Raw genomic sequence first — 23404 nt, 5'->3', positions numbered from 1 at the left:
ATGAGCCCAGCAACAATTTCAACCTCCCCTCCCCACCCCCCAAAAAAGCCACTGATGGTGCGAAGTGCCTATGCAGTGCTTTGAGGACTAGCTGAGTCTGTGACAGTGAAGGCCAGTGGGGGGCAGTGGGTGAGGAGGGGCATGGCCATACCTGTGAGGATCGGCTCCCTCCAGCCCTCGCACCTGCAATGCTGCCTGTTAGTTGGCTGGCGCCTGGGTTCATGCCTGGGAAACTGTCCTCAGACCTTTCGCTGGCACTGGGATTTCCTGTGCCCAGCTCCGTATCGCGTTCCTAAAAAAACTCCTTGGAGGAGATGGTGAATTGCATTTCCATTTCCTTTTATTAGGAAGCCACGTCCGGCATAAAAACAGCAACAAACAAACCCCACAATTTCTTGGTTTCTCATAAAGATGTGGTCTTGTTTCATTCTTATTCGTTTGTTTTCATGGTGGAGAGACTAAAATCGTTTCCCCATAAGAATTATAGTCTAGTTGTTGCCTTTCATGTTAGTGATCTCCACCCCTCCTTTTCCTTGGCTCCCTAAGAAAAACATCAGCGCCAGCCAATGCGGCTCAGTGGTTGAGCATTGACCCAGGAACCAAGAGGTCGCGGGCTCGATTCCCTGTCAGGGCACATGCCTGGATTGCAGCTTGATCACCAGAAGGGGGCGTGCAGGAGGCAGCCGATTGATGATGTTCCTCTCTTATCCATGTTTCTATCTCTCTATCCCTTTCCTTCCTCTCTCTCTAAAAAGCAATAAAAGCATGTTTTTTTTTAAAAAAGGAAAAATGTAAGCGATTTGACAAGAGAAAAATGCAGTCTTATAACAAAGCAGGCCTTGTCTATAAATGCAGTGCCTGATGACCATAATCATTGAAGTCCTTTTGGGTCAATGAATAATTCTTTGATTATATCTAAGAGGAAGAAACATATGAATTTATGTTTTGGGTCCTCAGATACCTTCTCCCTTTCCCTTCTTACTTGGATCTAATACATAGGAAATGAATGAAGCAATTGCCCACGGGCAGGGCAAGTTTTGTGAGGCTGGAGGCTTAAGGAGCCATTTAAGAACAAGAATACAAAAATATCTTCCTTTATAACTTTTAATAAAAACATATGGTCATGTGAACATACCACCCAAGCCAGCGAGATCCCTGACGCTTAAACTTTATTGGCTTCATAGATAGTCCATGGCTGCGGGTTCCAGGTTGTAATAAGTGTCCATCTGTACTGTACACGTGTGGATTTGCTACTCGCGTATATGAACACAGGAAATATAGGTCACGATTGTACAGGAACCAGATGGGAATATACAGGTATAAATGTGAGAATACAAGATTACATTTTGGGTCTCAAACACACAAACACACAGATACAGTTTTCTATCTTTGTTGAGCTTCCACATTTCAAAGGCCTGCTCATATCTTTTCTAGACTGAATTGTCTGTTTGCATTGAAATGTTCCCTTTAAGAGGAAGTCAATCAATTAATACAAATCATTCATTCAGACAGGCTGACTCAAGCACTGTTCTCTGAATTGGACTCATGCTGAACAATTCCCTATTCTAGAAGCCAGGTGTGATGGGCGGCAGAAAGGAAGTGGGTGGGGGGAGGGAGCCCAGCGCCAGTGGGCAGAGCTTGGCCATACATTTATTTTTCTGGCGGTTCAGATACTGGTCTGGAGGTCTCCATTGAGGAGGGTTCTCTGGGTCTCCGTGGTCTCATTCAGTCGGGATTTGTCCTGCTTACTGTCACTCCGTTCCCCATCGTCTGTGCCGCTCACCTTGACCAAGCAGAGGACGTTCTGGAAGCTCTTCTTGAAGTTGTCAGACAGGAAGGCGTACAGGATGGGATTGGCACAGCTGTTGGCATAGGTGAGGATCACAACGAAATCAAACATGCCTTTGAGGGCCGGCGTGGGATTGATGGCCACGGAGACGGAGGAGACATTGAATATGTAGAAAGGGAGCCAGCAGAAAATGAAGACGGCCACCACGATGGACACCATCCGGGTGACCTTCTTCTCCGACTTTTTCCTCTTGGAGGAGCCCACGCGGATTCCCGAGGACTTCACCTTGATGATGATGAACAGGTAGCAAAGACAAATGATGGTGAGGGGCACCAGGAACCCCAGGATGAAGGCGTAGATAATGAACCCTGTGTACCACGCCCCAGATTCACCCGGCCAGTTAATGGTGCAGCTGCTCTTTCCCCACTGGTTGCTCCGAAGCCCCGCATAGATCATGATGGGCAAGATGACCAGCAAAGAGAGTCCCCAGACGGCCACGTTGATCATCTTGGCCGTCCGGGGTCTCCTCCACTTGGCCGACTTGATGGGGTGGACGACAGCCAGGTACCGGTCGATGCTCATGACCGTCAAGCAGAAGATGCTGGTGAACTGATTGATGCCATCCACAGTCATGACCACCCGGCAGATGGCCTTGCCAAAGGGCCAGTGGACCAGAGCCACCTGCATGGCCAGGAAGGGCAGACCCAGCATGAAGAGCTCATCCGCGATGGCCAGGTTGAGGATGTAAATGTTGGTGATGGTCTTCATCTTGGCATAGCGGAGGATGACGTAAATGACCAGCGTGTTGCCACACAAGCCGACGATGCAGACCACGAAATAGATGAACGTGAGGACGGCGTTGCTGGTCAGGTCATAGTATGGCTCTGTCTGGTTCGAGCTGTTGGCTGCCGCCACTGAGCCGTTGAGGTCGAATTGAGAGGAAAGCAGTGGTTGGCTGCCGTTGAGTAGGTCATAGGCCATATCCATGGCTGCCTTGCCGTCTTAGGCCCGTCCCAACCAGCCAGAGATCTTACTCTCACCTTAATGGGTCCTGGAGGCAAAGGGTCCACTGTGACATCTGCAGGGGAAAAAGGAAGATTGGCTCATCAGTCAGAGGCCACATAAACTCTCACCAACTCCCAAGTTCTGGGTTACCCTCAAAGACACACCCTTCAGCTGAATGGCGCATTATCTTTCCACATCAACGTAGAGCTACCAGCGCAGTCTCATCGGTGTGCAGAATGTTTGAGTTTTTCAATAGTGACGAAGGGTTCGGGTTAAGCCGCCATAGTTTATCTCGTCATCTTTGGTGACGCACATGTGGGGGATGACTGTGGCTGCAAAAAAATGTACTTTGATCCCTAAGAAAAGTTAACTGGTCCAAACTGGGAGAAGGCAGAGAGGTCAGACACTGGCGTTCTTGGCCTTTTCCTACGAGGAAATCTACACGGACCTGCCGACTTATTTGGAGTTTTTCCATTCTGAAAACCCAGTGTGGAAAAATCCCAGACTTTGGAGGTAAAACAAACCAGGGTTCCACCACGGAGCCCATGTGACCCCTGCCCTGTACTTAACTGCTCGAACTCTCATTTGTTAAAATGGGGGTGCCATGAAGGTTAAATGATGAAATGTATGTGAAAACGCCTAGCATTGTGTTGGGCTTATAATCAGAGCTCTATAACTGTTATCTTTCCCCCCATTTTCCCTCTACCATCTCATTTATCTCTAATGCATTGAAATCTGCCTCCATCATGAACCAATGTATAGTCTTAAGTGTTAAAGTAAATATCTGGCTTGCTTTTATTTTAAAAATGTATGCTTTAGTTTATTTTTGTTTCTCCAATACCCTATACTTGAGCTCCGTATGCCTAGGAGAACTCTTTTCTAAAGTCCCTCCATGGAATGTTCCAGAATGCTTGTCTTCTCTTACCCCAGAGAATTTGCCAAAAAACAGGAGCCAGGTTCATTCTCAGACTTGAAGAGAAGGTTCCAAACACTGATGTAGCTCGTTCACACCCTCTTGATCTTCCCAACCACCCTTGGAGGTGCGGCTATTTGTTCCATTTTACAGATGAGGAAACTTAGAGAGTTTAAGTGACTTGCTCCCATAATCGGTTGGGGCTGGGATTTGAACACAGGATACCCACACCTTCTGCACTTTTACTCCTCTTTTCCCTCTCCAAGCTGAGAAAATGTAACCATTGGCTTGGCCTAAGGTATAAAACAATAGCTCATCACATAATTAAACGATCCACCCGCAGTCATTCAAAAACCATCACTGGGGGCTTCTTTATTCTGGACACCAGGGTTGAACAAGACATGACTGGTGCCTCTAGGAGGTGATGATTTAGGAGGGGAGACAGGGAAAGAAGCCAACTCATACAGGGTGAGACCTGAATTGAGATAGGAACAGAGGATTGAAGAATGCCTTCTGCTCCTGGGGGGTTCCGAGGGGCCTTCGTAAAGGGGAATGCTTGAGTTGGGTCTTGAGTATATGAAGAGGGAGGGGAGGTGGTAAAAGGACGGTATTGTTTAGCACTAAGGGGAATAGTTCACTTGGTGGACACATTTCCACTGAGCAGGGCAATTTCCTGCCTGAGTGAAGATGGAAGATTTCTCCTTTGCCCTGCTGGTGTGACTCAGTGGCTGAGCGTTAACCTATGAACCAGGAGGTTACTGTGCCATTCCCGGTCAGGGCACATGCCTGGGTTGTGGGACGTGCAGGAGGCAGCTGATCAGTGATTCTCTCTCATCATTGATGTTTCTATCTCTCCTCTCCCTTCCTCGCTGAAATAAAAAATATATATTTAAGAAAAAGCTTACTCCTTTATGCTTGGAGAGACTCCTGATGAGTCAAAGGGGACTTAGCCAGCCAGAAGTAGTTGGGGGCCCTTGTCCACTTCTGCCTCTGACTCGCTGTGCAATCCACGCGCCTTGCTTCTCTGTTCTGTGCTGATTTCCCTACCACACAGCTCTCTATGCACTGTGGTCAGGGCTTCGTGGCTGACCGTTCTGCAAAGTACTTGGGGGGACAACCTTGAATTTAGTGTCTGCATTGGGTCAAAAGCATCAGTTGGCAGCTATTAAAAACAGAAGCTGTGAAGAACCCATTTTTCTATCCCTAGATAAACGTGGGTTATCTCCACTGTCATTTCTACTTGTCAGGTATTTTAACTCTACAGGCCCAGACACCTGTGTACGCGGCCGGCATTGGAGCGTAATTAATCACTAGCATTGCCAGGGTCCCGTCGGTGTCACGTGCCAGGTCACACTCCGATGTCTGGGTCACACTGAAGACCCCTGGGTTGCAGACTGCCTGGTGCTTTGGGACAGGGGTGCTGATGGTGCAGACATGCGAGGGAGTGGGGTGCTGCTCTCCAGCCCTGGCTGCCTTTTTGGGTGGAGTCTCCCTCAGTATGGGGGAAGTTTTTTGTTTTTGTTTTCTGAAATAGGCTGAGAAGTAGCCTTTCTCCACCTATGAGAGAGAGCAATGGGCAGGGTTCAGAGCTTGGAGAGGTGGCAGAGATGGTGAGCTGGGGAGCCAGCCCGGGGCGGGAGGGCTCCTTCAAAGAAGACATGGGTTTAAATCACAGTGACTCTCACTTCATCGACAGTAAAGTCACTGCCTGCGGCCTCCGAGTGACGAGTGACGCCTGCGTCACTGAAGGTGGAGTCCAGGGCCGGGCAGGCCGTGCCGGGCGTTGTGCTTCACTGAAATGCACAGGAAGTTTGATTTTGTGCTTTTGGATGTTTCCAGCCTGAGTCGTGAGGCACTGGAAATGGCTGGCTGTTGCTTTCCTCTGACACCAGTCCTGGCTCTGCTGGGGAGGAGGTTAGATTGGTCTCGGGCCTCTCCTCCCCTTCCCAGAGGGGCTGTGGTTACCAGCCTAGGAACTGGCCAGTGGGATGGGGATGGAGACCAGCGTGTGTGTGTGTGTGTGTGTGTGTGTGTCTGTGTGTGTGTGTGTGTGTGAGAGAGAGAGAGAGAGAGAGAGAGACCCCCAATTCTACTGCGCTTCAGTTTTTCCTTTCTCACCAATATCGTTTCTTCATTCAGCCCCACCCCAGTTCCCTCGGGCCTGTTAAACCCAGTGGATCCCCGGTCGGCTGGGGCCTGAGCCTCACAGGAGGAGAGACTATCACCAAGTGCCAAGTGCTTGCTGCTCTGCCCCGCTAGGGCGCCCAGGAAGAGCAGGCGGCGCTGGCCGAAGGGCTGGGGGAGAGGCGCGTCTAGGGACAGCCCGGTTGGTTGCGGCGCTCAGAAAATCATCCGCCTGGCCAACCCTCCCTCCCCCCTCCCCGCGCTGACCCTCAGACCCACGGGTTTCCTAAAAGGACCCCCTGCTGTTTCCAGGGGGACAAGGGGGGAGGGAGGGGGGAGACCGAAGACGGTCATGCTAGAGCCCCCAGGGTCTGTCTGCGAAGAGGAAGAGGTGGCAGAGAAGGCTGCCCTGTCGGCCTGAGCGCCAGGGAAGGGGCCCACGACCATCAGGGACCTGTCGGCCAGGCCAGGAGAGGAGCCACAGAGAGAAGCCCCTCTTTGCTCTGCCAGCTGTCCTCACGGGCTCAGATCTCGGGTGCACGCCCACAGGAGCCCCGGCAGTGCCCCCACCCCCGCCGCTAGCTTGCCCTCCTCCCTTCCGACCCTTTTAAAGGCGGCCGGTAGGGAAGTTGTCCCCGTCGCACCCACCACCTGGACGCTCGGCTGGGGGACGGAGCCTGGACAAGGGCGCACGCCACACTCACGGCACGCGCTGTGCAGCCACGTCGGTCCCAGCACTCACGGTCCACAGTCCGCACGCAGGCCGGGGACACTCGCGGTCGCGCATTCCCACCCAAACCGCCCCCAAGTGGCACCAGGACGAGGAGCTACACACTGGGACCCGCACTCCAGCCCATCCAGGTGCGCACTCCCGTGCAGCGCAGATGCGCCCTGCTGCCCCAGTGCTAGCGTCTCTCTCTCTCTCTCTCTCTCTCTCTCTCTCTCTCTCACACACACACACACACACACACACACACACACAGGAAAACACCTCACCTTTGCTTTCCCGCTGCAATCCTGCAATCCGCCAGCTCGGCTTGCTGGCACCTAGCGGCTGTCCCCAGTTCGGCCGGCACCCGGAGCTGGGCGGCCCCACCTGCAGGCTCCAGCTCCCGCCTCGTTACGCCTCGCTCCGCGGTGAGCTGGCGGGCGCAGAGCGGGAGTGCTGATCCGCCAGCCGATCTGCTCTGGGCGCTGGTGGCTGTGTCGCCGGGACTGGCCCTGCGGAGCCTGAGCCCCTCGGCACATTTCCCCACGCCCCCCTCCTGACGTCATGGCAGCTTCGCTCCGCCCGTCGGGTCCTGTGGGAGGACGGGGGTGAGCCGAGTGGAGGATCCTGCCGGTGGCGGTGGTGGCAGGCATAGCTCATAGGCGTGGGGCACGGACTGGGGAAGGGGAGGCAGGGGGGGCTTCATGCAGGTGAGAGGGGAAGGTCAAGCGACTTCAGTCTGCCTTCCCAAGGCTCGGGACACGCACTGCCTACCCTCCGATTTCACAGAATCTGTGCTGTGTCACCCAGCGTGTTCCAGGCAGCTGGGGTGGTGCCTGGGTAACCCAGGGGCTCCTGGGCACCTCTCAGTCGGACAAGTTTGCAGAGCTGTGTCTACTGTGGGCCATCCCTGGGCCCTGGGCGCCAGGCCTGGGAAGGGCAGGGAGGCGATGGGTCCAGGGGGAGCTCTTCTCCCCACAACGGGCCGGGCCTTGTGTGCGAGGCACTCAGGCTCCCAAATTGCAGGCGGAGGCTCAGGCTCATCCGGACTGTCCCGCCTTCACACAGACTGTCCCGGCTTCAGGCTTCACACAGCCTGGAGGCGGTGGCTGCACGGAGTCCCCTCAGCAGGCACCTGCTGGTCCCAGCCAGCAAGGCCCCTGCTCCTTCCCGCTGCGAGGGAGCAAAGGGAAGCTAGCAAGAAGTGGGAGTTATGGCGCATCCAGTTGCAGCTGTTTATTTTTTTGACTGTGATGATTCAGCCTCTGTTCCAATAGTTTAATAAGTCATAATCAATCCCCCAGCCTCTCCGTTCTCACCGTCCTCCACGGACACACACACACACACACACACACACACACACACACACGCTCCTGAGGACACTTGGAGAGAAAGCAAACACCAGCTGGTTTTCTCCGTGGGCTGAGTGGCCTTTGCCTGCCCATCCTATTCCCTGATTTCCAACTCGTCAGTGAAAAGTCCCAGTCCCAGGCTTTTCAGCAGGTAGGGCGAGCCCTACAGATGGGTGAATGGGCGAGAGACAGACGGGGGGAGGGGACCTCTGGGGAAGGGAGCGTCCGCTGGGCCAGACTGCGTCCTGGGGTCCCCATGCGAGGGTGGAAATCAGGGATTTTCATGGGCGGAATCTCTGAGGTGTTGGTGTGCAACCTCAGGAGTCCCCGGGTGAAATTGGAAACCCCTCCCCCAACCCCCGCCCACCATACTAGAAGGACAAGGAGAGACCGAAGGAAGAGCAGACCGCTCTGATTGGTGGGTGGCAGTTCTCATGAGCAGGGGAGCCTTCACAGGAAGCTTGTGTTGGGCGGCCATAGACGAGTAGATCTCTACCCCTACCGGTCGGCATCTTAAAGCCTTATATAGAGTCCTTCACGGGGCTCTGTTATGTAGACCATCCAGGGTGAGGGGGGAAGGATATGCTCTCTCAAGGCTGAGTCCTTGAAGCGGCTGCGAGTGTGGGAACAGTGTGTGGAACATACATTCCGAGGACAAGAGAGCGGGGAGGAGGCTCTGACCTCTGGGTCCAGCTCTCAGGTCAACGGGTGGTCACGCCTTCTCAGTGACCAACAAAGCTCTTTACCCTGGATGAACCCATACAGTGAAGCCCCCTTGGAAGCCTTTCTCTGCGATGTCGTCCCTTTACCCCCCGCCCCCCGCCCCCAGGAGTCAGGGTGAGTGGCCCACCCTGGAAAAAGTGCTGGCCCGAGCCACCTCCCACTCACCCATCCCTGCTGCAGGGCTGGACGGATGGGGTCTGAGCAGCCTTGACCTTGGTGGCAGAAAGGGGGGTAGCGAGCACAACTGTTGATTTTGTACAGATAATATTGGCCTCCCCTCCCCCCGAATGCCTTAAAGGTCCGATTGCCGCCCCCTGCACTCAGCAGCCACCCTCGGTCCAGTTCCCACTCGACTCTGAATGGCTCTTCTTTTGACTTGCCCTCCACCTGCTGAATGAAGTCTGCGCGGTCACACCAGCACGGCCACGGCCTCTCCTTCCCTTCTGCTCAGCTAGTAACTAAGTAACCAAACCTTGAGCCAGAAAAATGGAGGGGTTGCGGAGCAGATAACTTCCGCACTGGCTTGTTCGCTATCTTCGAAGCAATTAAATAACACCCTTCCCTCTTCCAGCGGTTATCAGAGAGGCAATAGATGGCAGGAAATTAAGAACAGGAGCAGGACAAAGGGCCAGGCTGGTGCTCAGCCCGGAGCGTGGGAGACGCTGCTCCCAGGTCGCTCTGGGTGAGGAGTTCACAGCCGAGGAGCGCTGAGGCAGTGCCCAGTCCCAGTGGGTCAGTGGGTAATCGGGTAGATGGGGGGAGGTTACGCCGCCACCAGTTTTCTGGAAGTGAGCCTGACCATGACGCCTGGAGGAACCCCGAGAGCCAGGCGTGGGTTGGACCGGGTTGGGACTGCGAGCACCAATCCCAGCAGCCAGTGTGGCTTGCTGGCACGTCGTCTCCTGGGGGATGCCAGGGATGGCGCTGGCCATTGCAGTGGGCAGAGTGTACAGATGTGCAGAGGAAGAGAAGGTCCCTGGCATCACAGACACGTCCCCTGGCCTTCCTGGGACACGCCTGTGCCCACCCACAAACCATCTGCATTTTACCAACATGGAGGGGTCAGCTCCCACGTGCTGTCTCCGAGACTAGGTCTAGAAGCTGGTGGCATGCAGAGTCCTTTCTGACATCGTGGGTCCTGGTGTTGAGTTTGGAAAATATGGAATATGGTCATTTGACATTTTAAAAAAAATTTGGCCATTAGGCATAGTGGATTTGATGGTCTCCTCAGAGGCAGAAGGGGTTAATGTGGGACCTTCCTTCGCTTCTCTCTCCCCCGCCCCTGGCAGGTAGGAGTCTGGCTGGACACTTCGCCATTGTCCTCTGTTAGCATCCTTGGTCCCGGGGAACACACTGCCTAAGAGAGTGAGCAGCCTTAGTCTCTCTCCGGAAACCGCCCCAAACAAGTCTAGCATCAGGGCTCATGGTCGGAAGACACCAGGGCTTAGATGTTATTCCCTTTTCCCTTCCCCATTTTTGCAGAAATGCCCATAAACATAGAATCCGGGAGCCGGGAATTCTCCGGTTGGAGGCCCCATCCCATCAGTTTACAGGCGAAGACACCAGACGCAGAGCGGCCTGGTAAGCTGCCCAGGGTCACCCCGCTGGAGGGTGGGAAAGCCTCGAGGTTGAATCAGCTCTCCTGGGCCCCAGACACCTGCCCCTTCCGCAGGGACAGCCCCCCGGGGAGTACGAAGCCTGGTGGCTAATGGCTCTCATCCTGGCCTTCGTCCTGTTTCTCAGCCCTTGACAAGGAATCGGAAAACTCGTGGCCACCCCTCGATCTTTTCCAGAGGGTGCTTCCTGGAGCACTGACCACGCCGCTCTGTAGAGGAGTCTGGGGACTCGACCCGCTCCCTCCTGCCCTTGGAGGCCCCCCAGGCTTCTAATAACACTGGCAGGTGGCATTTACGCATCCGCTCTGTGCGCGGGGAACTGGTTGTTTCACACATCCCTTATCTCGCGGAGTCCTCTCAGCCTTTGCCGTGCATACTGTTATTATTACTAATATTGTTATTTTGGGAAGCCTTACAGTGAAGAAACTGATTTATCTGGACTCTTCCCCATGAACAGCCTTTTAATTGTTTTAAGCTCTTTCCTCGCTCTCTTTTCAGTTTATCCATCCACCTGGGACCTTGGTGAGGAGTCCCACCCGTCCTTCCTCTATTGACAACTCCTCCTGGCTCAGGACATCCTCCTCAGCTTCTTCCTGCCCCAGCGGCCACAGTGATGGCTCATCTTTAACGAGACATAGACTGGTTACATTGTGAGAGGATCTGGGGAGGCATGTGCTGTAGGAGAGGATCTCCAGTGGCGATGCCGGCCTGATGTTGGCTCAGAGGGTCAGGAATTTCTGCTGCTGAAGGGCCTCTGTCCCCCAAGAAACTAAAGCCGGGGTTCATCCAGAAGCTGCAGCTCATTTACAGGGTTCCAACGAGGCTGCAGTTCCTTTGCTGGCCCCAGGGTGGGGTGAGTGCACAGAACTCACCACCCAGTCAGGCCTCTGCTGCCTGGGGCACCAGGCCTAGCAGGAGGGGGCCCAGCAGCCCACCGCTGGGCCTGCCTTTTCTCCTTTTTCTTCCCTCCCCATCCTCCCGCCAGTCTGGGGGTGGGATGCAGCCCCAATAGAATCAAATTGATCACAGCGCCTGGGACCCTGTCATTTGCAGCTGACTCGGAAGTCTTCAGGAAGAAGCAGAGTCTGCCTATCTTCCCTTCCGTAGGAGGTGTGTCCCCTCTGGCATCACTTTTTCCTGGGCCCCTAGGGGAGATCAGGGCAGTCTTACTGGGAACCAGGCAGCCGCAGCTTCCCGCAGCCTTTCCTGGGCTGAGATGAAGGGGGCGCTGAGGGCAGATGCGAATTCTGCAAAGGGGTTTTTTCAGCCAGATGGACTGTGAAAGTGTTAAGTATCCGTCTGTGCGTGGGGAACTGGTTGTTCCGCATCCCTTATCTCATTGAGTCCTCTCAACCTTTGCTGTGCGCACCGTTATTATTACTAATATTGCTGTTTGGGGGCCTTGAAGAGCTGTCTCAGGGAGCTGAGCGGGACAGAGTGTCTGGAAGGTAAAGAAGACAGAGTTCTCTTTCCTGAAAGAGGAGACCCGTGGCCGTTGATACAGGGCTCACTGCAGCGCCAGGAGGGGCTTCATGGAGCCAGGCAAGTCCCCAGCGATGAGACCGGCCACTTTCCATCCCTGGGAGCAGAGGGGGGCCTTCTGCCTTCTCCCTTGTGGGGGAGCCAGCCTGTTGGCTTTGTTTGCAAGCTTCGCAATGCCTGCCCACCCACCCCAGAGCAGGCGGCTGGACGGGGGAGGGGGAGCGGAGGCCTCTGGGCCCCACAAGACATTCATGTGTCTCCCCTTGTTCTCACAGCCCCCAATGCTGCTGCAGCTGCTGCTGCTGCCGCTGCTCCTCCTTCTCCTCCTCCTCCTCCTCCTCCTCATCCTCCTCCTCCTCCTCCTCCCTCCCGCCCACCCCTCTCTCCTGCAGCCTGACCTCTTCTCTGACACATTGGCCCCACAGCTGTTCTCTCGGCCACTTCAGATCATCCAGTCTCTCTCCCTGGCACGACTCTGGGCTTGGTTTCCAGCCTGCTGGAACGTAGAACCCTTTTGAATAATTGTACTCAGGGCTTAAGAGGTATGTTCGCTCCTAGTAGAACTGGGGAAGACCAGACGGAGCCGGGACGGGAGGTGGGTCTGGGTAGCACTGAGGGACATTGCAGGAAAACTCACTTTAGGTTCTTGTAAGGATAAACTCATTTAAGCAGAACTTATTTTTTTTTTCATGCAACTTTTCATGCATATACACATTTAAAACTACTCACTAGAATATGGCTGGTTCTAAAAATCAGACTCATCCCTGAAAAACGATGATTTGGCGCCGACGAGTCTATTCTAAACATTCTGCTTTGGACTCCAAAGTGAAATTTTCGAAGAGGCGTTCTAAAAATGAGCTGGCACCGGCGATATGGAGTGCATATTTAGGCTTCCAAGATGAGCACGTTCGAGCGCTGTGAGAACTCTGTGAGGCTATTTAGAAACAGCCCAAACTCACTTTGATGTAAAGTTCTGATGTTACTGGCACAAAGAAACAAGCCAGAAATGGACAACAGGCCCCTGGCAATGGGCCCGTGCTTCTGAAGATTACGTGTGTACCTAATACAACCTTCATTCATTCATCCGTCCGTCCGTCCATCCACCCATCCATCCAGTAAACGAAAAGAGGGTGTCAGAGAAAACTTCTGACCGTGTCCTCTCAGGAGGCGGGACCTCAGATTGCCCACCTCCGGTCCTAAATCCTTAGCAAGGGCTCCGAAAGCCTGCAGGGCAGGCCTTGCATCCACTGTGCCTCTGTGGACCTGGCGGATGTCAGATGTTTCTCTCATGGCCTCTCATGTCCCACACAGCAAAGAGGCTCCGAAGGGTTGTCGGCTCTAAAACGGTCTGTGTCCCTGTTTTTGGTATCTTGCCACAAAGCCGGCGCCCCATCAACAAGCAATGCGTGGTGCCCGACTTTCCAGGCACTTGGTACGTTTCTTTAGTGGGAAAGGGGGCAGCCCTGGGCTGACAGAGGCTGCCTGGTGGGCTCCAGTCACTCAGCCTGGTAAATGCCCTCCAACTTGGTACCATTCTCTGTCATTTGAAGTTCAGATAGTAAACTAGGTGCTGATAATACATGCTGATCTTTATGTAGTACAAGCTGCTAGAAGGATGTTTGGCCAGTGAAATCTTTTTATTTTTAATTTAATTTTTGTCTAGTGATTATATATATATGTATATATATATATATATGTATTAGCCAAATAGTAGGACTAAACTTCTAATGAAAAATAGCAAAATACACCCTTCTCCATTTCTTTCTTTCTTTCTTTCTTTCTTTCTTTCTTTCTTTCTTTCTTTTTGTTTTGTTAGCCCTCACTTAAGGATATTTTTCTGTTGATTTTTAGAGATAGTGGAAGGGAAGTGGAATGACAGAGGGAGAGAAACATCGATGTGAGAGAAACACATCTATTGGTTGCCTTCGGCATGCGCCCCAACCAGGGCTGGGGGGGCTGGGGGATCGAACCTGTGATGGAGATAAGTGCTCTTGACCGGAATCGAACCTGTGGCCCATCAGTCTGTGGGCTGATGCTCTATCCACTGAGCCGAACCAGCGAGGGCGCACCCTTCTCCATTTCTGGTACATTCCCTAAGGGCAAACACTCCCATTCCTGTTGCCGTTTTTTCTACTTATTTAACCTCCCATGTTTATAATGACACACTTATTCTTCTAGTTCTTGATTTTTCTGTTTTAGGTTCTTTGTACTTTCTACTAGAACAAATTCCCAACTCACCATTTGCACAGTGAACCTCCCTGCCCCGTTCCCTCTCCATATAGTTACCATCCTTTTTGGTCAGGTCAGTGGCCAGTGTTGTGTTATTATAACTGTGTAAATAGCACGTAGAGCTGAGCCCAGCACTATTCTCTGCTGGCCTCTTCTTCTGGTAGAGCCTTTGTTTTCACTGGAGTTAATGATTACCTCTTTTTTAAAAAAATGATTTGAGAGAGAGGGTGAGAGGGACATTGATTTGTTATTCTACTTATTTATGCATTCATGGCTTGATTCTTGTATGTGCCCTGACTGGGGATCAAACCCAAAACCTTGCCTCGGCTGGCGTGGCTCAGTGGTTGAGCATCGACCTATGAACCTGGAGGTTATGGTTCAATTTCCGGTCAGGGCATATGCCCGGGTTGCGGGCTCAATCCCAGTGTGGGGCATGCAGGAGGCAGCTGATCAATGATTCTCTCTCATCATTGATGTTTCTGTCTCTCTCTCCCTCTCCCTTCCTCTCTGAAATCAATAAAAATATTTAAAAAACAAAACAAATAAACAAAAAACCCCTGAAACCTTGGCCTATCTGGACAACACTCTAACCAACTGAGCTACCGGGTGAAGGTCAATGATTATGTCTTTAAAAAAACACTAACTTGCTTACTTTTCTATGTGACTATCAAAAATCCATCCCCAAATTCTGATGGAGTTGAAAATCTTCTCTAGGGAAGGAACCAAGGTTGCGGCATAGGAAAATGCGGTACTCGCATCCTCCCACAAGCACGTCAACGTTACAACTAAAATACAGAACAAAAAATAAAAATAAAAAGAAACAACAACAACAGAACAACCATCATTCAGAACCGCCTGGATGGAAGTCCTACAGCTAGAGGATTGAAGGAGAAACAAGAAAGCACCCTGAGACGGCGCAGGGGCGGAGGCGAGGGGTGGTTTTGATTGGGAGGATATCTTGGCTGAGGAGGCCTCCCGAGAGGAGAAGGGGTCCCAGCCCCACACCCCGCCCCCAGCCCAGGGGTCCAGTGCCGGGGAGAGAAGTCCCCACCACCTCGGGCTGTAAGAACCGCGGGGATTGTGGCTGATTGCTGTCTTGGGTGGCTAGAGCTAGTCTCCCCGGGAGGGAGGGTTGGGAAGGAGGGTCAGGGGAGAGGGGACTGGAAGGCGAGTGTTGGATTTCACATCCAGGAAGTCATGGTGCCCGGGACAGGATGTGGGCGGAAGACAGGGTGTTCAGAGGGAGGCAGTGAGGAGGGAGAGAGGCGGAGGTGGCAAGGGCAGGCAGCTCTTCCAGCAGCCGAGTGAGGAGAGGAGGAAGCGATGGGTAAGAGGAAAGCAGATGGCTGCAAAGAGGTTTTTCTAAAGCGCTGGTACGAGTCATATACATGTAACAGGAGAGAGAGGGAGCAGGAGATGGAAGAGATGGGAAGGAAGATGGACTGGGCCGCGTCAGGGCTTCATTCCCATGGTGGGTGGAGAAGCTTTTAGGTTGGAAGTGATGGCAGCCTTTAGCGTGGGTGCGGGTGCGGGTGCGGGGGCGGGGGCGGGGGCGGGTGCATATGGAAGAAGCAGGAATTTCAGAGATTTTTTTTGGGTCCAAAAGTCATCCATATAACCAACACTTTTTGACTATTGACTCAGTTCTAGACACCAGATTTCTGGCTGGAGACAAGGAGATGAAAAACACACCGGGCCTTTGCCAGCTCCCTCTCTAGTGGGGCCGCCAGACAGTCACAGGCAAACGTGTGACATGCTACCGGGATTCTGCCTTCGCCGGAGTGGCTGGTCAGGGGCCTTTACCAGGGGCCTGGCGCCCACCCGAGCGAGTCCGAAGGGATGAGACGATTTCTCTATCCCTCTCCCTTCCTCTCTCTCCAAAAGGGAACTTTAAATAATTTAAAAACGGAGTGACAGGGACGCAGGAAGCTGGGCAGCGTGGTTTAGATACCAGAATGTGAGGCAGAATTACAGCCTCCTTGCTTTCTCCACATAGTGGGCAAAGCCGCATTTTAAAGTCCCTCGTTTAACAGTCCTGCCCGAGCCGGCAGGGTGGTGAGGGCGAGGACACAAATGCTTGCTCTGTGCTCTCTCTGCACCTCGCCCAGCGATGCTGCTTTCCGTGCAGAAGCCCGCCCGGCCCTCAGCAGCCCAGGACGGAGTGATCTTCCGGGGAAACAACTCCCATCCCCACTCAGCGCGGTCGGTGGCTTCCTTCAGGCCTCTCGGCGAGTGAACGTGGCCTTGGAGCCACTTGGACTCAGAGACCCGAGTCCGGTTCTGGGATCCGGCCGCATCCCTTTCCCCAGTCGCGGAGGGAGCCCACGTGGTGAGACTCCAGGTTCTCCCAGAAGCCCAGGGCGATGGTGGTTATCCTGAAGCTAATGGACAGACCCCCAGACAGACATAGGGCCTGGAAGCAGACAAAGAGCACCTGACCTCCCCGCCTGCGCCACCCCCAGGGCCTCGGAGAGTCCAGAGGTGTTTGGAGGAGGGGTCCTGGGAAGAGGAAGGGTCCCGGGAAGAGGAGGGGTCCCGGGAAGAGGAGGGCAGTGCTGGGGTGGGGGTGAGGGGGTGGGGGGAGTGGCTGTAACAGATGGTCCAGTAGCCATTTCAGTCTTCCTGCCCAGCTGTCACCAGGGAAATGTGCCCCAGGCTGGAAAGGAGCTGAAGAACGGAGGGGAGAAAAATCAGGCATGCAGAGCTTTTGAATTTATTTTTATTAGTATTTTTTAAAATCCTACTTGAGGATATGTATTGATTTTAGAGAGAGAGGGATGGAGAGAAACATTAATGCGAGAGAGGAACATTGATTAGTGGCCTCCCCAGTGCACCCCAACCAGGGATCAAACCCTTATCCTAGGTATGTGCCTTGACTGGGGATCGAACCTGCAGCCTTTTTGGTGTATGGGATGACGCTCCAACCAACTGAGCCACCTGGCTGGGGCCAGAGCTTTTTTTTATTTTTCATTCTTCTTCCCCCCTTCTCTCCCTCCCATTTCCAGACAAGGGTGGTCTTCCTGGAGCACAGACAGCAAACAAGAGCCTCCCAAGCCACCCATGTGTCGGCTCGCTGGGCTCTGGGGTGGGCATCTCCCGTAGGTGATTCGTCTGCATCACCACTGCCCCACCCATCAGTCATCCCCATCCATCTGTACCAGGCCCGTGTTTGCAGAGCTCGTGCTGGGCAGGTGGCCAGCTGGCAGGACCTACTGGGGCAGCCTGCTTGATGGCCGCATTGCTGGGCAACGCTGGAGGAGTTTCCCACAGATCTGACGTCAGCCTCAAGCTCCTCGAACAGCCAGGCTGTGCCCAGTGAGCTTCGAGCATTTTCTATGTCAGGTCAATGTCAGGGCCTCCACAGTTTGAGCAGGAGAGACTGTCAAAAACCCTTGGGTGTAGAGGACAATTATTTTTGTGGTTTTTAAAAATATATATTTTTACTGATTTCAGAGGGGAAGGGAGAGGGAGAGATAGAAACATCAATGATGAGAGAGAATCGTTGATTGGCTGCCTCCGGCACGCCCCCTACTGAGGATCGAGCCTGCAACCGGGATTTGTGCCCTGACTGGGAATTGAACCCTAACCTCCTAGTTCATAGGTCGATGCTCAACCACTGAGCTATACCGGCTGGGCCAACCATTGTGTTTGTGACATACATGGTACCTGTTTGAATTGAAAGTTCTTGTGGACCATCTATAATAATAAAAGCATAATATGCTAATTAGACCAGACGTCCTTCTGGACAACCTTTCAGATGAAGCCGGGCCTGCGAGGGAAGTCCCAGTCCTGGGTGCCTGCCGGCGGCTGGAGGGAAGCCTGAGTCCCGGGTGCCAGAAGGAAGCTGGTACTGGCAGCTGGGGGAAGGAAGGCCTACTCTTGCATGAATTTCGTGCATCAGGCCTCTAGCTTCACAATATTTTACAAACATTTTGAAAAAGGATTTTTGCTTTTCAGTCTTTTTTTTTCCTTTTGATGACTCCCTATTTAAAAATTTCTGTGTTTTTTTTTTTTTTTTTTTGTAAATAATTCCTGCTGTGTACTCCTGGCAGTCGTTACATTTGGAGACCCCCCTGGGTTTGATGTACCATTTTTCTAAAAATAACTAGATCCATGCACGGACAGAGATCTAAATAACAGCCAGTGTTTCAGAGCTCAGTTATACGAGGTGTCTGCTCAAGGCTTGTTTCATGTAACCCATGCATAGCCCTAGAAGGGAAAGGACCTTAACATCCTCTCTTTATAAATGCGAGAGCGGAGGCTAGAGAGGCCAAGGGATTTGAGGAAGGTCCTGGGGGTTGAAGCTCGGACAGTTTAAACCCAGAGTCGGAGCTTACAGCCACTGTCCTGGCCTGGCACTAACAGTGAGATTGCCAGTGTTTTTATATTCATCTTATTGTCTGTATTTTCTTACTTTTAACATGTACACAATGCTTTTGCAATGGGGGGGTCACCCCAAACTATGTAAAGACAGAGAAGAAAATCAGATCAAAGTCTGAAGTTTTTTTTAGAATGCAGAGAGTTTTAAAAATTTCCAACCCACTTTCATCTCATTATTCCTGCTTCACAGTTGGGCCGTGCTTTGCCAATGTAAAACATTTGCCAAGGCGTTACCATCACCAAGTATGTATTCACGTCTTACGTTGGTATCTGTTACTTTGTAATGTGTCCTAATTCATTTTAATGAGTCGATGGACCTCACAGCTGCTTCTAACTTGCACAGAGCTGGAAATAGTTGATTGACAAAAATCAGAAGTAAAAACCACAAATTAGAACAGAGTGAAATCAATAGACAGAATGAAGTGTTATACAACCACCCAGGATGTTCCAGAACGACTAATGCCCGGGGGAAGCACTGGGACAGTTGTCGGGATCAGATTGTCATCCCGAGAGAATGATATTCAAACAAATCGCCTTGCGTTGGATGCTCCTCTCTGTGGTTGCCCACCTGGGAACCAGCTTCTGTGCGGGGGATTTCCCCTTATGAGACAAAGCTCGTGTCTGGAATAACCAGGTATGGGGCTTCCTAACCTCCATTAAAACTGGGCGTGGGTGCCGTACTCCTACTATGCGCCTACACATGGCTTTGAATGGGAAGCCGGTGACAGACAGAAGCAGGGAGCATGCTGAGTCCATTCTTATGAGGGTGACAGCTACAGCGATGATTATGTCCAGGTTCCAGAAGGTTCTGTGGCTGTGGTTATGGAAATGATGTCCAGGAGCCCGGGGTGCTGGTGAGGCAGTTGCAGGAGCACCCCAGTCCTCACTGGGCTGGTTCTGTGGTGTAATGATAGGGTGGTACCTGGCTGTTTTTCCTCTGTGTCTCCTGAGTGTTCTGCAAGTGACTCAATAACCATTTAAGAAATTGTATTTCTATTTAAATAAATCAGAGTTAGCTTCTATTACATGCAACTAAAACCTGATGGATGCACATGCGGTACCATTTATTTCCATATATTTACCGTGTATATCTTTAACCCAATAATTTCTTTAAACAATAAAAGGATAACAGGGCCAGGAAATGCATTAAAGATCAAAAGAGATTTTCAGAGTTTCGGGGCTTTAAAAATTAATACAAGATATTTGCATGATTTATAATTTATGAGTGATTTAAGATTAAATTTTATGGAACTCACTGAACAGTATTCTAGAGGGATCTTTTTATTTTTTTACTTTTTGAGCTAATAAATTGGGTCATATATCTAAAGTTTTCAAGGGCCTTGAAGGTTGGGATGAAAACATTACTTATAATGAATTTCATACTTAGTCATTTTCCCAAGTGGTGGCTCATTTACATAATTGTAGGAGTTTTGTGCTGAAGTCTTTTGATTTTCTATGTTGCTGCAATTCTAACCCATTTAGTCCAATATTACTTTATTAATAACTTATCCTTGCACACTATTGAAATCTCAGTGTTTGGGGACTATCCAAAGAAAAAGAAAATATTCTTTTTCCAGCCATCTTTCCCTTCGCCACAAAAGTATCAAATGACATATAGATGCACTTAGGGCAAGTATTTTTTGATTTTTTTTTGGCCATGTATGTTATTGGGGTTTTGCATGAGGTTAGTGAGGGAGGTTTACAGGCTATAATCTAGAATGCAGGGACTTGTTCACCTATGCAGCAAGCCTCCTTTCAGCAAACTTTCCCTGAATCCTTCTGAAGTGCAGCCTCACTGCTCTAGGTGCTGAGGCCATGAATTACTTTCAATTAAGTTAAACTCCAATAGAAAACCCAAAAGAACAGTGGCTTAAATTAGGTAGAAAAAGCCTATAAGAAGTCCAGAGCTGGTATTGTGTTCCATAGTGTTAGTGACCCAGGTTCCTCCTGTCTTGTTGCTCTTCAGCTCCGAAGTCCCTTGTTGCTTTCATCCCCGAGGTCCCTTGTGGTCCAAGAAGGTTGCTACAGGGACAGCCATTGCATAACATTCTTGCCAGAAGGAGAGGAAGCAGAGAAGAAGGGCCTGCTTTCTCCTTTTAGGACACTTTCAGGTTAGAGCATAGTCACATGACCTTGCATAGCTGCAAGGGAGCCTGGGAAATGTAGGCTTTATCCCCGGTGGCCTTGTTTCCAGCTAAGAATGGGGTTTCTTTAATTGGGGATGAAGAGGAGACGGAATTCCTGAAGACAACTAGCTGTGTCAACCCAAGCAGTTACGAGGAATAGGAAGAGTTTATTTTCTGAGGGAGGAAGTCAACATGCATGGTTGTTAAATACCAGGCAGTGTATTAAATGCGTTGCTAGTGACATAGTCAGAGAGCTATTGGGAGGCAGAGGCCCATCGAAGCTGGTGTAGAGTCAGACCACCAGCCACAAAGCAGCCACTGCAGGGCCCTGCAAGGACGGCCCTCGGAGCTGCCCCGATGACAGAGGAGGGGTGCCAGCCACAGCAGCCCTGCTTTAAGATACTTTGAATATTGGGCCTCTCTGTGAGATCTTATTTGACTGCATCAAAAGAATAGTTAAAGCCCGGCCGGTGTGGCTCAGTGGTCAAGTGTCAACCTAGGAACCAGGAGGTCACGGTTCAATTCCACGGTTCAGTGCTCGGGTTTCGGGTTCAATCCCCATTGGGGGGCGTGCAGGAGGCAGTGGATCAATGATTCTCTCTCATCATTGATGTTTCTATCTCTCTCTCCCTCCCCCTCCCTCTCTGAAATAAAAAGAATATATATTAAAAAAAAATAAAAGAACAGCTAAAGCCTCTGGTTTAGATATAGGGTTAACAACCTGGTGTCTATCCATATGTTTCAAGGCATTGCCAACCCCATGAATTTATATGCAAAGTTCGGATATGTATGTTTGCTTGCATTTTTCTGGAGGGAACTCCTCCATAATTTTTGTCAGCTTTCAGAGGAGTCTCTAACTAAGTACGTTGACAAGTGTTATTCCAGGGACAACTCCTATCTCTTATTTGCCTTAGGATGCTAGTGGGGCCCTCTGTCCCCTCACAGTGGGGCACAGCCTGTCTCCTTGGAGTTCAGCTCCCTTTAGATCAGTGGTGCCCAACGTGGGGCACACAACCCCCAGGGGTGCAATTTGATTTTTAAGGGGGGCAATTGGAGAATGAGTTATTAACAGTGACTATTTTGCATTTCTTATGGCTCTAGGGGCCTCACATACAGTATATAAATGTATATCGTGACATATTTATGCATTTCAGTTCTCTACTATATGTTTATTTGCTAATTTTTCCTATCACTTCGTATTATTATATGTTAACAATTTCTTCGTGATTTCTCCCTCAGTACTTCAGCTGTCCTTTCATTCTTTTATTTTTCTCCTTCATGGATGCCATGTTCTTCGGAAGCTTGTTTAGACCAAGCTAGTGGCCTTTTAGGCTTTCTCCACATGACTAGGAGTTCACTGTTTAAATAATAAGAATTATATGTCATGGGGGGCGGGGGGGGGGGGAGGCGCATCAGGATTTTAGAGATGATTAGGTGGGGCATGGCCAACAAAGGTTGGGAGCCCCTGCTTTAGATCATTTCCGAGTTCCCCTTGGCCTGGCCACCTTGCACGCGGTGGGCGGTGGGGGTGCTCCGGGAGTGTGGGTGCATCCTAGCATCAGCCTGAGTCACGCATGATTAGGAAGGGAAATCTGCTCGGGGAAGCAGAGGGAGAGGGACGACTCCTATCAGCACCGAAAACCAATTAGAAGAGCTTTCTCGTTATCCGCAGCTGGGGATCTCTGTGCCCCGGCACACACAGCCGGGAGCTGGCTGCACTAGGAGGTAGGAAAGCAGAAAGAACACAAAGGAAGCAGGGGCCTGGGCCCTGGAGGAGGGAGCAAAGCCCGCTGCCCTCCCCTGCAGTCGGGTGCCCTTTCCTTTCTCTACAGCCACTTGGACTTCGGCAAACTTCCTCTGTCCGTGGCCGGAGAGAAAACATTTTCGGCTGGTGGGCCTCGTTGTAGTAACCACTCGCCTCTCCCATTGTAGCGAAGTGGCCACAGGCAGCTCATAAGAGAGTGACTGCGACTGTGTTCCAAAAAAACTTTATTTCCAGAGAGCAGGCGGCCCATGAGCTCTAGTGTGTCCTCCCTTGAACCACAGTTCAGGAGCCCAGCGCTCTTCTGCTTCCTCCCTTCCTCTGGAAGTTTCACTGTGCAGGGGAGCCAGCCCCCTGCCTCCACGCAGTCCCCCCGGGGGTGCCTGGGCCTTCCAGGAGAGACCCACCTTGATTGTCAATCCATCTGGATAGTTTCTTGGCTGCATTTTGTGCAGCCCAGTTCTTGGCAAAGAGCGCTTCAGTTGACTTGTCTTGTTAACGACTCCTGTTTCATAAGCCCGTGTGGATGGTCCCCCTGCATCTCCATCCAGCTCTGTAACGCTTTCCAATCTGTGTCGATGGGTTCCTGGGGACAGGAGATGGAGCCCCGGACGGCTCCTCAGGGGCAGTGCCGCCCAAGGCCTCGCTCAGCAGGGCGGCCCCCACTCAAAACCGGGCAGCAGGGCTCCCGTGGGTGCGGCCGCCCTTGCCCGGAGCCATTAACGAAGAAAAATTACAGACACGTAATTACACATTCATCCGCGCGTGGTTTAAAAATCATGGTAACAAATATAACGCAAAATTTACCATCTGCGGGGTAATAGAAAATACACAGATTGGTTTCTGCTCCCCACCCCCCCCCCCCTCATCCCCCACCCCGATTCCTGGCACAGAGCTCCTAACCCTGTGACTTGTGTGACAAGCGCATCTCTTGTTCTAATGGGACGACTCTGGGTGACTCCTGGGCAGGGGTGGTCTCCAGAAAGACCAAGCCCTAATTGGAAGCTTGGAATTTCACTCCCCCGCCCCTTCTTCAGAGATGGGGGTGGGGGTGGGGCTGGAGATGGGGGTGTTGCATGTTTTAACAATCCTTGGGGCACATGCGTTGAAAATGGCTGATTTGCATGAATGTGTCTTTCATTGGAATGCTGGTCTCACCAAGCTGCCTCTTGACCCAAACCTTTGGGACCCCCC

The 23404-nt window shown here is 51.7% G+C and overlaps 2 protein-coding genes across 3 annotated transcripts in view; one reads left to right on the top strand and one right to left on the bottom strand.

The window, feature by feature from the left end:
- Nucleotides 1-23404, top strand: part of SLC39A11 (solute carrier family 39 member 11) — a 224310-nt gene that overhangs the window by 9942 nt on the left and 190964 nt on the right. The gene's annotated exons all lie outside the window — the stretch shown is intronic.
- SSTR2 (somatostatin receptor 2) lies at nt 1091-7029 on the bottom strand. Its single transcript, XM_070393063.1, has 2 exons — nt 6828-7029; nt 1091-2867 (listed from the first exon to the last, which is right to left on the bottom strand). Exon 2 carries the CDS (start codon nt 2774-2776, stop codon nt 1667-1669), a length of 1110 nt encoding a protein of 369 aa, XP_070249164.1. The 5' UTR covers nt 2777-2867; nt 6828-7029; the 3' UTR covers nt 1091-1666.

The sequence above is a fragment of the Myotis yumanensis genome, unplaced genomic scaffold (assembly GCF_028538775.1).
Source record: "Myotis yumanensis isolate MYYU_CA2020_CCGP unplaced genomic scaffold, mMyoYum1.0.hap1 SCAF_16, whole genome shotgun sequence".
NCBI lineage: Eukaryota > Metazoa > Chordata > Mammalia > Chiroptera > Vespertilionidae > Myotis > Myotis yumanensis.
This window is presented reverse-complemented; position numbering and strand designations above follow the sequence as displayed.

What these genes read in the sequence shown, in the direction of transcription:
- SSTR2 (XM_070393063.1), bottom strand. Translation starts at nt 2,776, where the DNA reads ATGGATATGGCCTATGACCTACTCAACGGCAGCCAACCACTGCTTTCC.